This window comes from Xenopus tropicalis, chromosome 1 (genome assembly GCF_000004195.4).
Source record: "Xenopus tropicalis strain Nigerian chromosome 1, UCB_Xtro_10.0, whole genome shotgun sequence".
NCBI classification, from domain to species: Eukaryota; Metazoa; Chordata; class Amphibia; order Anura; family Pipidae; genus Xenopus; species Xenopus tropicalis.
This window is the reverse complement of record NC_030677.2, coordinates 28,242,475-28,259,054: the sequence shown is the minus strand read 5'-3', so window position 1 is coordinate 28,259,054 and position 16,580 is coordinate 28,242,475. Positions and strand designations below refer to the sequence as shown.

At 38.4% G+C, this 16,580-nt stretch overlaps 1 protein-coding gene across 4 annotated transcripts in view; it reads left to right on the top strand.

Annotated features, from left to right (window-relative positions):
• ldb2 (LIM domain binding 2) overlaps positions 1 to 16,580 on the top strand; it is a 176,346-nt gene that overhangs the window by 69,973 nt on the left and 89,793 nt on the right. For all 4 annotated transcript variants that reach the window (XM_004911234.4, XM_002938637.5, XM_002938636.5 and 1 more), the window contains exon 2: positions 4,956 to 5,058. In XM_004911234.4, coding sequence (XP_004911291.1) covers positions 4,956 to 5,058 — 103 coding nt within the window. The remainder of the gene's footprint in view (positions 1 to 4,955; positions 5,059 to 16,580) is intronic.

Genomic DNA, 16,580 nt, shown 5'->3' with positions numbered 1-16,580 from the left:
CTGTAATAATAAAACAGTACCTTGTAATTGATCCCAACTAAGATATAATTGGGGGCAGAACAGCCCTATTGGGTTTATTTAATGGTTAAATGATTCCCTTTTCTCTGTAATAATAAAACAGTACCTTGTACTTGATCCCAACTAAGATATAATTACCCCTTATTGGGGGCAGAACAGTCCTATTGGGTTTATTTAATGGTTAAATGATTCCCTTTTCTCTGTAATAATAAAACAGTACCTGTACTTGATCCCAACTAAGATATAATTACCCCTTATTGGGGGCAGAAAAGCCATATTGGGTTTATTTAATGGTTAAATGATTCCCTTTTCTCTGTAATAATAAAACAGTACCTTGTAATTGATCCCAACTAAGATATAATTACCCCTTATTGGGGGCAGAACAGCCCTATTGGGTTTATTTAATGGTTAAATGATTCCCTTTTCTCTGTAATAATAAAACAGTACCTGTACTTGATCCCAACTAAGATATAATTACCCCTTATTGGGGGAAGAACAGCCCTATTGGGTTTATTTAATGGTTAAATGATTCCCTTTTCTCTGTAATAATAAAACAGTACCTGTACTTGATCCCATCTAAGATATAATTACCCCTTATTGGGGGCAGAACAGCCCTATTGGGTTTATTTAATGGTTAAATGATTCCCTTTTCTCTGTAATAATAAAACAGTACCTGTACTTGATCCCAACTAAGATATAATTACCCCTTATTGGGGCAGAACAGCCCTATTGGGTTTATTTAATGGTTAAATGATTCCCTTTTCTCTGTAATAATAAAACAGTACCTGTACTTGATCCCAACTAAGCAATAATTAATCCTTATTGGAGGCAAAACAATCCTATTGGGTTTAATTAATGTTTTATTGATTTTTTAGTAGACTTAAGGGGGCTCATTTACTAACGCATCGCAGCGCTATAATAGTCGCAGAGGCAAAACTTTTGCCCTGCGCATAAGCATATTTAACAGTATAGCACAAACACGGTCGCTTAAAGTTTCATGCGCTAGTGTTGACGCAAACTGCTGCGCCATACAAACATGCACATATAATGTCGCAAAACTGCACATATGACGACGCAAAACTTGTGATAAATTGTGTGCATAGATGGCGCAAGCTAATGCTCATATAAACACGTACCAACTACATGCTTCCTAACTTAACAACCTAGTCAGTTGGTGTTTAAATGGAAAAAAGATTTGAAAGACTCCATCACATTAACAAGGGAAACTGCCTTTATAGATAAGAACAAAGTTAAAAAAAAGGGGTAAATGTTATTAACACATTGTAAACAAATTAACAATTATATTTTTCTAATAATGCTAATCAACATATCATAAATTAACATTAACATGGTTTTATTAATGATAGACCTAAATTAGTTTATTGTAGCGCAAATCTGCGAATATACTAGCGCAAATGTCGAAGAACACGCAGTCAGAAATACGCCACAAATGAACAGGCGTAAAGATTTCAATGCAGCCGCGCCTGCGCAAATCTGCCCCTATATACGCGCAAATAGCACATATATAGGCGCAAAGGGCGCACTCTCGCAAAAATTGGGCACTTAAAACACACCCCTAGCCACACCCCCAAAAAACATGTAGTTGTTTGCGACATTATTGCCCAGTATTTGCGACATGCGCATAAAAAGAACTGGCGGAAAAATAAATGAACCGACGCAATGTAACGCATATGCAATTGCGTGTGCCCACAAAATGGCGCATAATCATAATTGCGTCGGTTTGTGTGCTGCGATGCATTGATAAATGAGCCCCACGGTATGGAGATCCAAATTACGGAAAGAATCCTTATCCGGAACACCCTTGGTCCTGAGCATTCTGGATAACGGGTCCTATATCTGTATTATGCTTCGTATAAGTGTTTTTTTGTGGTTTTGACGCTTAATAAATGGAAAAAAGTTTTAGAGTAAAAACATACAGATCTTGAACAAAAAAGAAATACAAACATTTGTAATGATCCCCTTAGCGTTGTCTTGTTAGAAAAATCTACACGCCCACCACCTTCCTTATATGAATACAGCACTACTGAACACTGGCAGCACTGTATTCACAGGGAAGCACGGTTGTTTGTGCTTTAGACCTTAATCACAGCAGTGTGCAAAGAAAGTGCAAAGTAAATGATCCATGTATGTGATAACATCTCGACAGAGTTTTCTCTAATCGGGAAGTGACAAATCTTTCCCAGGTTGCAGAAAGCAGATAAGTGAATAATTCAGAATCCCCAAAGCTTCTCTACTGTATTTGCTTCGAGTTGAAATAATTTGTTCCATCACATATGCCTTGCTGGGCAAAGAAATTGCTTTCCGTCTAAATATTCAAACACCATGTACTATTTGCATGCATATCACTGTGTATTGATACTGTATGTAGCATTATCAAATAAAACAAAAATACACCCATAGGTAATGGAAGAGTATTTATAGGGCTAGGGGAAACAGATACAAATGGTGAAAGGGGAAATTCACCTTTACATTTATTTTGTTTTTTGCCTTGGTAGCCTGGCTTTTTCCAGACTGCAACTAAAAATACTATCCAGTTGTTGGGATGGGGCAATTTTATTCTTTATTGCTTAGTGTATTTAAATACAATCTACTATCCATCTTCTGTTTTGATTTCTGAATTAACCCCTAGCAACTAAAATAACAACTAAAATTCAAAAACCTGAGGGCAGCACAACAACACAATGTAAAGAATTAAAGAAAGAAAGATGACTTATTGCAAATTATGTTAGCATTCTGTTGCCTACGCCATGCTAAAGGCTAATGTCACACATTAGATCTCATTATATTGAAGTCAGGGTGGCAATTCCTTGTGACTACTAGCAAGTTAACTGAAAGTCTCATTACAATACACAATGCAGAGCTTAAAGCAAAAATGAGTCAAATCACCATTCAGAAAAGTGTTTGTGCTATAAGTTTCTCTATACTTGCACCCTGGGCCAATATACAATCTGTATAGGGTTGCCAACACTGTCTGTTTTTTTTTTGCCAGGCAGGGGGTGGGTGGTGATGTCACTGGGAAAGGGGAAGAGGCAGGGCCATGACATCACAGGGCGGGGAAGAATTGGGGCAATTCAATTGCTGGGCGGGGCTGCATCAATCTCAGCCCCCAACTAAGATATAATTACCCCTTATTGGGGGCAGAACAGCCCTATTGGGTTTATTTAATTGTTAAATGATTCCCTTTTCTCTGTAATAATAAAACAGTACCTGTACTTGATCCCAACTAAGATATAATTACCCCTTATTGGGGGCAGAACAGCCCTATTGGGTTTATTTAATGGTTAAATGATTCCCTTTTCTCTGTAATAATAAAACCGTACCTGTACTTGATCCCAACTAAGATATAATTACCCCTTATTGGGGCAGAACAGCCCTATTGGGTTTATTTAATGGTTAAATGATTCCCTTTTCTCTGTAATAATAAAACAGTACCTGTACTTGATCCCAACTAAGATATAATTACCCCTTATTGGGGGCAGAACAGCCCTATTGGGTTTATTTAATTGTTAAATGATTCCCTTTTCTCTGTAATAATAAAACAGTACCTGTACTTGATCCCAACTAAGATATAATTACCCCTTATTGGGGGCAGAACAGCCCTATTGGGTTTATTTAATGGTTAAATGATTCCCTTTTCTCTGTAATAATAAAACCGTACCTGTACTTGATCCCAACTAAGATATAATTACCCCTTATTGGGGGCAGAACAGCCCTATTGGGTTTATTTAATGGTTAAATGATTCCATTTTCTCTGTAATAATAAAACAGTACCTGTACTTGATCCCAACTAAGATATAATTACCCCTTATTGGGGCAGAACAGCCCTATTGGGTTTATTTAATGGTTAAATGATTCCCTTTTCTCTGTAATAATAAAACAGTACCTGTACTTGATCCCAACTAAGATATAATTACCCCTTATTGGGGGCAGAACAGCCCTATTGGGTTTATTTAATGGTTAAATGATTCCCTTTTCTCTGTAATAATAAAACAGTACCTGTACTTGATGGTAACTAAGCTGCATGAATCCATATTAGTGGCAAAACTATCCTATTGGCTTTTAATCATTTTTAGAAGACTTAAGGGGTGATTTACAAATGGTCGAGTAACTTTTTTCCCTTTATTCAAGTTTTTTTGCTCTTACAAAACTCAAATTCAAAGTTTAGGTTTGAAAACTCGAATGTCTGGTACTTGTTAAGTGCAAAAAAAGTTTCTATGGAAGTCAATGGGATTTGTCATGGGTAAAGTCAAGCCATATTCACAGACTGGAATTTTTCATGTTTTTAGAGCACGAAAAGTTGAAAATGTGAAATATTCGTTTTTTATTCAAATAAGTTTTCCTTATTAATAAATTTTGCAAGTTTTTTCAAACTCGAATTCACAAGCTCAAAAATTGATAAACAAGCCCATTAGGATATCATGATCCAAATAATGTAAAAACCCTTTGTCCATAAAACTATCCTGTACTAAGAAAAGAAGAAATAAAAGGGGCAGATTTATCAAAATGTGAGTTTTGAGCTTAATACATAAAACTCACCCATGTTCTATTTATTCTATTAATGGGATTTTAAGAAGCGTATTTATCAACTGGTGAATTCTAACATTCACCCACTGGTAAATACGCTTCTAAAAATCCCAAAGGAATGAATGGAACATGGGTGAGTTTTTATGTATTAAGCTCTAAACACAACATTTTGATAAATCTACCCCTAAAACCCTCCATATATATTTCATACATTTGCTTGCTACCTATAGTTCATATAGAAATACTAATGAATAAGGAAGCTTAGTGCTGAAGGTTTGCCAATCCCTTGGATGAAATATACTTATATTATTATTATTATTGTACGGGTTGTGACTGATTTTGCTGCCAACACATTTCCATATATTGATACATATGCTTTTGTGCATTTCCAGGATAGCGACAATCTTTGGTGGGATGCTTTTGCTACAGAATTTTTTGAAGATGATGCTACGTTAACACTGTCGTTCTGCTTAGAAGATGGGCCAAAGAGATACAGTAAGTGCATTCTATCTAATCACTCGTTAGTACAATCAAAATTTTTCTCCTTATGCACATTCTTTGTTCTAGAATCTTTTAGGGATGAAATCTTTAATATTGCTTATATATAGATGCTGGAAGTGTCTAGTGATGGAGACCATTGTGATAAGACATAATATTGGATGAGTATAGCTACTTGATATTTTATTTCTATTAGAAAATGTTTGGCATTGGGGTTTCAGATTCACCAAGAAGCATATTAAACATTTGTCTGTCTCCAGGGGATATCACTAGCCATTTTGCAAAAGGCTTATCAAGTTTTAATTCACTCCAGTGATTTGAGTAATCTCATTTACCAACTGTTCCCACTGTCAGTATATAAAACTTCCTTGGAGACATGTTTTTTTCCAAAATGTCCCTCTATGTAGACCAACTGAAGCTCAAAAGTCTCTTCTGTGCAGGTCACACAGCAAGCCTCCATGATATGGTAGTCTAATGACTCCCAACCAGTGGCCCCCTTTGGTGCTGCTTCTAGTGACCTCAAAGTAAGAGCCCATTTTTAAATTTCTGGCTTGAAGGCAAATTTTAAAGGACAGAGACACAGTTTTACTCCAAGAGCCTCCTGCAGGTTAGCAGACCACATGGGGCTACCAAATAGCCAATCACAGTCCTTATTCAACATCCCCAAGGAATGTTTTTTCATGCTTGTGTGGCTCACCAACTCTTTACATCTGAGTGTGACTCACAAGAAAAAAAAAGTTTGGGAATCACTGTATTAGACCATCATAGGACCTAAGAAGCTGTGTCTGGCTACTATCTGTCTAAACTTTCCTAAAATCTCAGCTCTGAATTGTATAGCTCTACTATACGATATGCTGTAGTAAACAGTAGAATTAATTCCAATCTTGGATCATGCATACGTTTCTATGTGTATATGGCCGTTACAGTAGGGCTGGGCAAACAAGTGGGAAACAGAGGGCAGCTGATGCTGAGATCTGAACAGGAGCTGGAGCAAAGGACTCTTCCATAGATCTAAACTTAAGAAACAGCTCTGCCACATCTCCAACGGATGTATAGCCCCTCAGGGTTCTATTGAAGTGCTTTAAACATGTAATTTAATTTACTGCAATTAGTCATCTCCCCAACTTAATGATGAATTAAATTAGAAATGTAGTTAACAAGGTTAAAATATGGCCATTGAATTCAATCATTCCAGAACTCTTTCTGTTGATCCAAAGGAATGGTAGGGCAGCCGCTCATAGAAACTTACACTGGAAATGATTTTTCCAAAAAAACAAAAAACTCAATAAAATACATCACCAGCCACTGTTGATTTTATTTGATAGTATTCATTACATGTTCCTTTATTTAATTATATTTATCAATGAGAACAGGGGGAAAAATCTGGAAAGTAACTGCCCTACAGTAAAGAAACCCACTTTGCCAATAATGCCCATCTGAGTGATGCAACTACAACATTCCATAGAACTAAAGTAAAAATAGTAGAACTATAAGGAAGCGCACATTAAATTAAAACTATATAGTGTAGTAAGTTAATACAAATTGTGTGTTTGTATAGAAAGAGAAACATGACCAATACAATCCACTTATATATACTTGTGCATTTATATGATCTTTTCTTTATCATACACACAATGTCAGCCTACTCACCAGCCGTGATGAGCGAATCAGTCCCATTTCGCTTCACCAAAAAATTCTCGAATCTTTGAAAAGATCCTTGAAACTGCAGAAAATTGGTGAAAATTTGACGTGCGTTAAAAAAAAATTGTTGACAATTTTTTTGACACATGCGACAGTTGTTTTGGAGGCATGCAACAATGTTTTATCTTGCTGCCGCTACTCACCAGATATAGATCATTACTAAGCCAAATGGAAAGAAATGATGGTGCAAATGGTCTCTAGCAATGTCAAAATATTCTAGTGACTAGGGCATTTGGAGATCCGCTGCAGGGCCATGTGCTCCATCATTTCTTTCCATTTGGCTTTGTACTGATCTCTATCAGGTGAGTAGGCTGACTCGCTGGGTGTGTGATAAAGGAGAGATCACAAGTCACTATAAGTGGATTTTATTGATCACTTTTCACCTATATCTATACAAACACACAATTTGTATTAACTTACTACACTATATAGTTTTTGTTTAATGTGCACTTCCTTGTAGTCCTACTACTTTTATATCAGATTTTGGACTCCTGTACAGAGAGGATGATTCAGGGATCTGCAATTCACTAATTGGATATTGGACATTTGTTTGTTGAAGATCACGTTGCAGCACCGAGCATTTGTTTAACTGGTATACGTAGAATTGAAGAATTTATCAGCAGTGCAAATGTTTTTCGAGGCCTAGTGCTTTTTCAAAAGTTATTCTCTGGTGTTAATGATGATGCATCAAATGATCAGAGCAACACCAGGAACATTAGATAAGTACTTTACACCCAGTGGCTTCTTCAATAAATCTTTGGCAACACAATCTCACAGTAATCCTCGTTTCTCTGCATATTTAACTTGATGTGGAATATGGCAGAATGATTGGTGCACATCAGCGTCTGGACTTGGCATCCTTCAGGCTTGAGAGTACCAAATTTGTCTCAAAACTCTAAACTATTATAAAGTCAAATGAATTCATCTGACCTTACCAAAACCCCTTTTCAGGTTTCTCTAGTTTTTATATGTGTTGCCCAAAATTGTACCTCATGATAAATGAACAGTAGCTTATTCATAAACAGATCAAAATGATGTGACCATCTCTTGAACATTCTCCCTTTAATAAGTCCTTAGGCATCTCCATATACATTGGCAGTCCAGTACATCTCCAAAAGTGGCAGTCTCAGTCCCAAAAAGGTAATTCTTTTTGGCACACTCTCAAAGTTGTAGGGTTGACTCTTTTTGAATGTCTATCTGAACTTCCAATGTGGCTATGGTTGGAACAGAGTCTGTGCAGGTCCACCAGGACTGAACTGGTCAGGGCATGATAGCCTAGCAAACATAGGAACTGATGGTAGGAAGAACATACAGTAAACTAAACTCTTCTACAGTTAGAGTTACAAATACAATAACTGACGGCATATATTATTCCTCCATGCCCTTCATGCCTGTAGCCACATAAAACATTAAGATGACAATAAGGTGTTAAAAACAGTCTAATGATGGGAGATCATTAAAGGTGGGTGTTAAGGCCCATCATGGACATGGAGACTTGCATGCCTTATGCCATAGAGCATGGCTATTGACATCTTGGAAAGGCTCAATATGATCGGTTTTGTGAAAAAAACATCCATGCATTGCTCTGACCATGTGGTCAGTCAGCCATGCTGGTCTGTGGCCCGCTGAGCATATGGATCCTGGTGTACATTCTAGCAATTGATATTGATTGATGCCCCATTGATTTCAGCACTCCTGCCGCATTGCCAAGCACTAGTTATTAATTAGCATTTACATTTATAGTCACATTGCACCCATTTAATGCATCTGCAGTCAATATTTTTTTCCAGACAGTGGATTTTGACTGTTAATTAAAAAAAATCAAGTTTAAATACAAATATATTTATTATGGACTTTGGGAAATATCTGCACATGCTAAAATCGGCATTTTATGCATCACTTGGGGTTTGTAATGCGGATCTTGGTCAGTGCTCTCCATATTCATTGGTTTTGTTTGATATGCAGAAGCTTAGTGCTGTCAATTTATAGGCCAACGCTCATTGCATGAAAATGACCTTTGAGACTTGTCTGCATATCACTCACATATTGATGAACCTACAGTTGGACCACATGAAAATAGTGGGGGGAAAAAAATCCCACGCTTTACAATGTATATAAAAAATAATCCTAACTACTAGGCTGAATATTTGTTTTGGAAAGAAAATATTAGCCTGACTGTGTAACATATGTATAGCGTCACACTGCTAGACAAAACCCGCATGTTATTGACATGAAAAGCTATATGCATCATTTATTCATTTTTCTATTAGTCCCTGAGGGAATATTTTCTTTCTCAGACTTAAAAAAAAAAAATATGAGAATGTGGGGAAACATTATCTCAGCCGTCATAAAAAATGCAAAGTTTCCATCAATTATTCCGAAGCACAGGAACATAAAAATACAGCAACCGGCACTTCACAGTGCAATGTTCTCATCGCTCCTGCTGCTCCCCTCTCTGCTGCTCGCAAGCAGGAACCGATTTCTCCGAAATTACCTGATGCCTGCTCCTTTGTAAGCCACGTACAGACAAACCTAAGGGGTATGTATCAATGTCGGCTGCTTAGAACATTGGCCTTGTAATTCATTTTTAATTTTAATATTAGTTCTTTTTTTCCTTCCCCGGGAGTTTATAAAGGAAGAGATAGGCAAGGCTGCATTACATATTTTATGGGAATCAGTTTTGATAATAAAGTTGAGGATGTGGTGTTTGCCGCTCCCCTGCCGCTCTGACGCACAACGTCCAGTCCAACGCTTATAATTATGGGACCATGGGACTGCGCAGCTGACGCACAACATACAACTTTATTGGATGTCCCTGATGCCCATAGACAGTTCTATTACAGTTGGTCTTTATCTTTTCTGGTTTTTAAATTATGTAAGGGATTGTAAGAACCTTGGTCTGGTTACTAAAGTCAATGACTATAGGCACAAAGCCCAGCTCAGAAGAAAACAATCATAAAACAAGTACAAAAATAAAACAATAACAATTTAATACTTCAACCCACTGAATCAAAATAAAGAACAGATTTATCAAAAGCTGAGATGGAAAAACAAATTTAATCTCATCGAAAAATCTATTTTCTCATGCAAATCAAGATTCTTGTTATTTGTCTTGAGATTTCTCGACAACCTTTTCACGGCAAAAGAATGTGCCAGCTGAAGCCATTTATCAACCTTCACTTCTTGGTTTTTTAGAAAAAAAATTGAGATTTCAAAATTTGAGCTTCAAAAACTAAAATTTTCTAGATTTATTTAGCACAAAAAGATTGAAAACTCAAATTAAATAATTAAATTGGCATCATCAGTCTGTTTTTCAGATTCATTCGAATTGGCCTGGCTTATTGAAAATGGAGGGTAGAATAACATTTCACTGCATTCCAGTTGTGTTTTTTCATGTTTTTGAACAAGGTTGAGTCTTCTAGGTGGCAGATTTATCAAAAATGTAATTTTCAAATTGTCGAGTTTTTTCTTTTTGACAAAAGATACAAATTTAAGCAGCATTTTACCGGCCAGCTGGCAAACCTAATTGAAACCTCAGATACAGAAAACCATGTGTTTCTTTTAACGATTCATGATTAACGATTCATCACTCTATCTAAAAAAGTAAAACTTCATCTGCGTGTATATTTTCTCTTGTGCTAAACAGCCATTCTTCTCCAATTTCTTCCCAAAACTCACCTGATTACCTTAATTTCCAGTCAGTCTTGGAAATCCCCAGTACTTTATGTGATGTGGCCTAGAGGATGGATGTGTAACATAGCACATAATTCAAACATTAGAAAGACCTAGCAAAGGATCAGGAGTAACAAACCCCTAACCAACAAGAATTAGAGTTCTATATGGGAAAATGCAAGGAAAATGGTATTATGCACCAAACAAAAAGAACATATTTATAAAATCCTAACGTTTTGTAACAATACTCCAGTCAAACTACGCACGCTCTTCCCAAACCATTCTCTGTTATGTTAGAGGGGATGCAGCAATACAAGTACCCTGCCCCACTTTTTCTGATCACGCTCTATAATTCAAGCATTTTGGGGTGGAGTAGTGGCTTTTCTAAGGGGCTGATTTATTAACCCACGAATCCGACCTGAATTGGAAAAGTTCCGACTTGAAAACGAACATTTTGCGACTTTTTTGTATTTTTTGCGATTTTTTCGGCGTCTTACACGTTACCAATACGATTTTTGCGTAAAAACGCAAGTTTTTCGTAGCCATTACGAAAGTTGCGTAAAATCGCCCGATTTTTTCGTAGCGTTAAAACTTACGCGAAAAGTTGCGCCTTTTTCGTAGCGTTAAAACTTAAAAGGTACGAAGTTTCGCGTAAGTTTTAAGCTACAAAAAAGCGCAACTTTTTGCGCAAGTTTTAACGCTACGAAAAATCGCCAGATTTTACACAACTTTCGTAATGGCTACGAAAAACTCGCGTTTTTACGCAAAAATCGTATTGGTAACGAAAAATTCGTAAAGACGCCGAAAAAATCGCAAAAAATACGAAAAAATCGCAAAATACCGATCATTACGAAAAAAACGCAATCGGACTCATTTCGACCCATTCGTGGGTTAGTAAATGTGCCCCTAAGTAGTGGCTTTTTCTAATACTGCTATACAGAGCAATACAAAAAGATATACCTGTCTTCTTGCTAGGCAAACCAATGCCAAAAATCATTCCCAAACCTTACTCAAGTAATGGCCGCCCGCCTTGCTATCACAGCAAATGGAAGTCTACACATTCTTCTTTAGAAGAAATAAAAAGATGGGTGAATAAGAATAAAGTCTTTGAATCAAGTATTGCTGCCTTGCAAAATAAAAACACCCCATTTCCTAGACATGTGTATCTAACTTTCTACAATTCTCTTATACAAATTGCCTAGTACTGATATACACCCTGAGATTCATGATAAACCAGTCTTACTTTTTCTTGCCTAACTTTGTCACTACTTTACCTATCCCGAGCAACCAGACCCTGCCTACTTTGCATTGTGTTTGTTTTTTGAAAGCGTTACTATTGATCAAAATAATGATTGTTATCATTTAAGAAATGAATAGCAGAAAAATATAAGGTAAGCACCCATAGAGCTGTTCAGTTGCCCCGATAGATCTCTGCTATTGTGGGCAACTAACCACTCTGAATGGCTTTCCACTGGCAAAAACACGAGTCACCGGTGGAAAGCCTTCGCTTCTGTATTCCAAAGTCACACAAAGTTTCCTCCTTCAGAAACTTCAGAAAAACGAGTCAATGTGCAGGGCTTTACACCGGCGACTCCTATTGTTGCTTGTGGAAAGCCATTTCAGAGCAGGTAGTTGCCCGCAATAGCAAAGATCTATCACGGGCGACTGAACCGCTCCGTGGGTCCTTACCGAAAGGGCTCATCTCCTTATGCAAGTGGGCAACGTACAATTTTGGAAACAATACTTGACACATACAAGGCAGCAGTTCTAGAGTTGGGATTGCATCACTTTTCTGGCGCTAGGTGTTGATGATGTATGAGTTTCTTTGCTTCGATGAAGGCCTGCTGCGCTTATTGGTGCATCCCTGAAATTACCACTGTGTTCCCCAGCATCAATAGACGCACTTGCATACGATTCAGCAAGCGAAAACAGGACAGATTCACTCATTGCTACTCTTATTGTGAACTTTGACTTTATTTATATCCCCTACTGACACCAATTTGTTGCCTTTTTATAGTTCTACTCTGAGCCGGTTCCTGAATGTTCCTGTGCTTGTTCCCCAGCATCATTTTTGCCTGTTCCTTAGTATCCGGTTCCTCCTATATCCCTACCACCCAGTCCTGAAGGCCGCTGTCCCTGGCAATTATCAGTGTAAATCATCAGATATATAATGTTTTTCTTTGTTTTGTTAGTGTATGTGGGGGGGGCATTAACCTATAGAAGGTGCACACTAAAGGGTCTCAGTTACATATTCAGATTTTTAGCCTTGTTTCTCTTGCAAAACTAGGGTGCCTGCTCACTGCACAGATCATTTTTATTTTTATAGAGCATCTGGTAACCTAATAACACTTATATTTACCCTCGACGTGATTTCACTCACAGGCTTCCAATTCCCCAGCCCTGCGCCACGACTTGCTTTTTCCTGATGAAGTCATGTATGCATTGCCATTTAATTATCATCCTTACTAGCCCTGCGCCTGGTGTTTTCATGAACATTTTATTTTATTTCTCCACCAACATTTGCTTTAATTCAAGGAAACCACACTGAGAGCACATTCCTTTTTAGAAAAAAAAAATAAAATTACATCCTGAAATACGTTTTCTCAATGTAATTTCATTCCGAGCCCCCTGGTAGTAAGAAAACAGTTTTAATGTAGGCAGTATAGTTTGATGACATTGCCAATCCCCAACAGTTATAAAAGTATCCGGGGATTTTCAGGCTGTGAGCATAGACTGGATATTCATAGGCGAAGAACCCATTAAGAGAATTATAACCCACACTGTATTGAATTTACAGCATTTTAACAACAACAAAATGCTGTAAGGCAGTGGGGATCATTTACAGACCGTTGGAAAGTGCACACATTTGGATAGTCGGACATTATATTCTGCATAATTTCAGTTTCTTTGATTGAGGAGCAAATTTAGTAATGAAATTGTAACCCACTGTAAACCAAGTGTGAGTTGCAGGGGTGCCGGCATGGGGTTCTGTGGCACGCCCTTTGTTTCTGAGTATTCTGCATGTTCAAACTACTCCAAGGGGAATATTTATCAGCAATGCAAGCAGCATGGGTGCCCAAGGCAAAGACAAGTGATGAGCAAACTTACAGTGTTTCTCTTTGCATTTTGAGAAACCACAACATTTTGCCAAACTGCATTGGATTCACTGGAAAGGGGAAACTAAGTTAGGTGTATTTAGCTCAGAAATAGCATATATTGGCTACAATTGCCCTGCATTGTTAGAAGCTCCTTTCCACTATGCTACAACTGTTCCTTATTGAAGAAAGGCCCCCATGTTACCAATTTCTTCTAAATTTGGTGCCCAGACAGCTCCTTGGATAGACAAAGGTTTCTGATCCCACTGGTTGATATGACTGGCAAGGGACAGATAATAATAATAGTAACGGCAATAATAATATGGCTGTTTTCCACATTATTATTATTATTTGGCATGGTGTTTGGCAAAATTCTAGCGTGGCTTCATGAAAAAGTGTGCCACTGGCCAAACCTCAAATTACACAAAGAAACGCTACCAGATGAAGAGAAGTTTAATCCCTAGCAAGGGCATCAGTCGCCCAGTCACTGTATCTCCACTGTGTCAGACGGCCCGGCGTCATTTTAGGGAGATCAGTTGGTAGAGGTGAGGGCAGGTTTAGTGCAGCTCTCATGTAAAATAGATTTTATTCACAAATCCCCCCCCCCCCATTGCACTCTAGACATCTGCCTCTACTGCCTACCTCTGGTTCCAGTTCTGGATGCAACAACGCCATATTTCATATGTCCCATGGGCTGTGGGAATTGCTGTTTGGCAGGTACACTTTCCACTGAAAATTTTTACTGCATTCTGCCCACCCACATAAAAATTCAGAACCAAGAATACAAAATCTGGGGGGAGGGAGGGGTATGCCCCCTGGGTCCCCAGTTCCACCGCATTTAGGCAGTCTGGGCCAGGTAAAATTCCAATTGCTTAGAGAAATGTTGCAGAAAAATAGAGAGATCAGAGCTTCTTACGGGTTTATGTTTTTTAACACTTATTTTCATCTTGGCATTTTCTTCCCACCCATAATGAGAAATGCACAGCTTAATAGATATGTTATTTATTTTACATCACTTATTACACTGTGTATGCAGCTTATACAGTGTATAAAGGCAAGCAAGGGGGTCGTTAAAGGACACTTAAACCTATGTTTATATACCATCCCCCCCACCCAAATGGTATCATTTGTACTGCATATATTCCCCCCCTGCATTTTATTAAATTACTTTTAACAAGAGTTTTGTACCCTTTGATACCCTTTGAAAGTATAGGCTGCTGTAATTCAAAACATTTGTATGATGTTATATAGTATGCTGGAATTGCTATGAAATGTCAGATACAATTACTGAAATACTCTTTTAAAAAGGCCTATGTCACAAAAGCTGCACAAACCCCCACAAATTTAGTGTTTTATATTGTACCCTTGAATAGAGATGTGAATAGAACAACATAGGCGTCAGAACCAGGGGTGCCAGTGGGGCTGTGAACCTCCATCCCAGAATTTTCTGCCCTTTTTCTGAACATTGATATGGGCAGGCACACTGAAGGGCCAGTAGGCAAGAAAAGTTGCACATTGCAGTTGCACCTATCCCCCAGACACTTGGTCAAAATGTTCTTCCACAGCTCCTCGTCGTGCTGTGCTCTTTCCTCTGCATTTGTGTTGAAACCGGGTCACTTTAGTATTAGTGTCCAATTAACTTGATGCAAGTCAGTAGTGACTAATGACAAAGCCCTGTGAGGGAAGGTTCCCTGGCCCAGAATGTAAATGGAACTAGGTAGGTAGTCCTAGTCAGTGGCAGGTGTAAATATCAGGGTTCCCTTGTGTCTTATAATGCGGAGTGCTGCACCTTGCCTCTAATAATAATAGCAGTAATGGAAGTACTAGGTGCTGCTTGGACAAAGCAAAAACAATATAATACGGTGGTTTAACCCATACCAATGTGCCTAGTGCTGTACCAGCAATTAGTAAATAAAGCTCTAATAAACCAGCAGTGCTTGTTACATACAGTTATTCAGTCTATAAGTAATTATAGTCTATCACCCCAAGACCGGTCTGTGATGTAGTTCATGTATATGGGATACAGAGCTAAAATCAAGGGGCTATTTATCTTTTTACTTTTTTAGTTTTGTGGATCAGAAACTATTTTTTTTTTTTTTTGCCCTAGTGTTGTAGCTTTGGTGAATTTTCAAATAAACCAAAATTCAAAGTCAAATGACTCCCCTTCTTTCATGTCATTCTCCTCTTTTTAAGATTTGTGTAAACAAAATGTGCCAGACAGTGGGGTTTGTGAGTATCAGTAAGCTCCGCCGTTGCTTTCTGCATTTCACACATTCCAGGCTCCATGTTCAGCCCCTCTGTTGATTTTATTGATTCCACCTGTGCAGAGAAAGACTTCACAGGCCTTGAGTTCTCAGGTGCGGAGGGCTCTCTGTGTTTTATCTGCATTACCATCATTGATTTTGCCGCTGCCATGAATTTTAGAAGACCCGGCGTGTAATGCAGGAATTCAGCTGAAGGATAGAATGGTGGAGCGTCGCTCCCAGGCAGAGGCCAAGGACTGCACCCTTTCCTGCACCCTTTCCTACACCCATTCCTGCACCCTTTCCTGCCCCCTTTCCTACACCCTTTCCTACACCCTTTCCTGCCCCCTTTCCTACACCCTTTCCTACACCCTTTCCTGCCCCCTTTCCTACACCCTTTCCTGCCCCCTTTCCTGCACCCTTTCCTGCCCCCTTTCCTGCACCCTTTCCTGCCCCCTTTCCTGCACCCTTTCCTGCCCCCTTTCCTGCACCCTTTCCTGCCCCCTTTCCTGCCCCCTTTCCTACACCCTTTCCTGCACCCTTTCCTGCACATCGTTACTGGGGATACTGGTTGAAATTAATTCCTTTGATGCATTTGATCCCTTTAACCCTTTAAAAAAGGTTACAGCACAACAATCTATATTTGTTGGAACTCTCCTCTGTGCGTTAATTTACAGATGCACTTAGGGCTGCCGCCTCTCTTCTTTAATACTGGCCACATATTAAATCCACATTCTGCATGGCTAATTAGCAGTTAATTTAGATGCACGCTGCATGGCTGCGCATAAATCAGTTCTACAGAATGCAT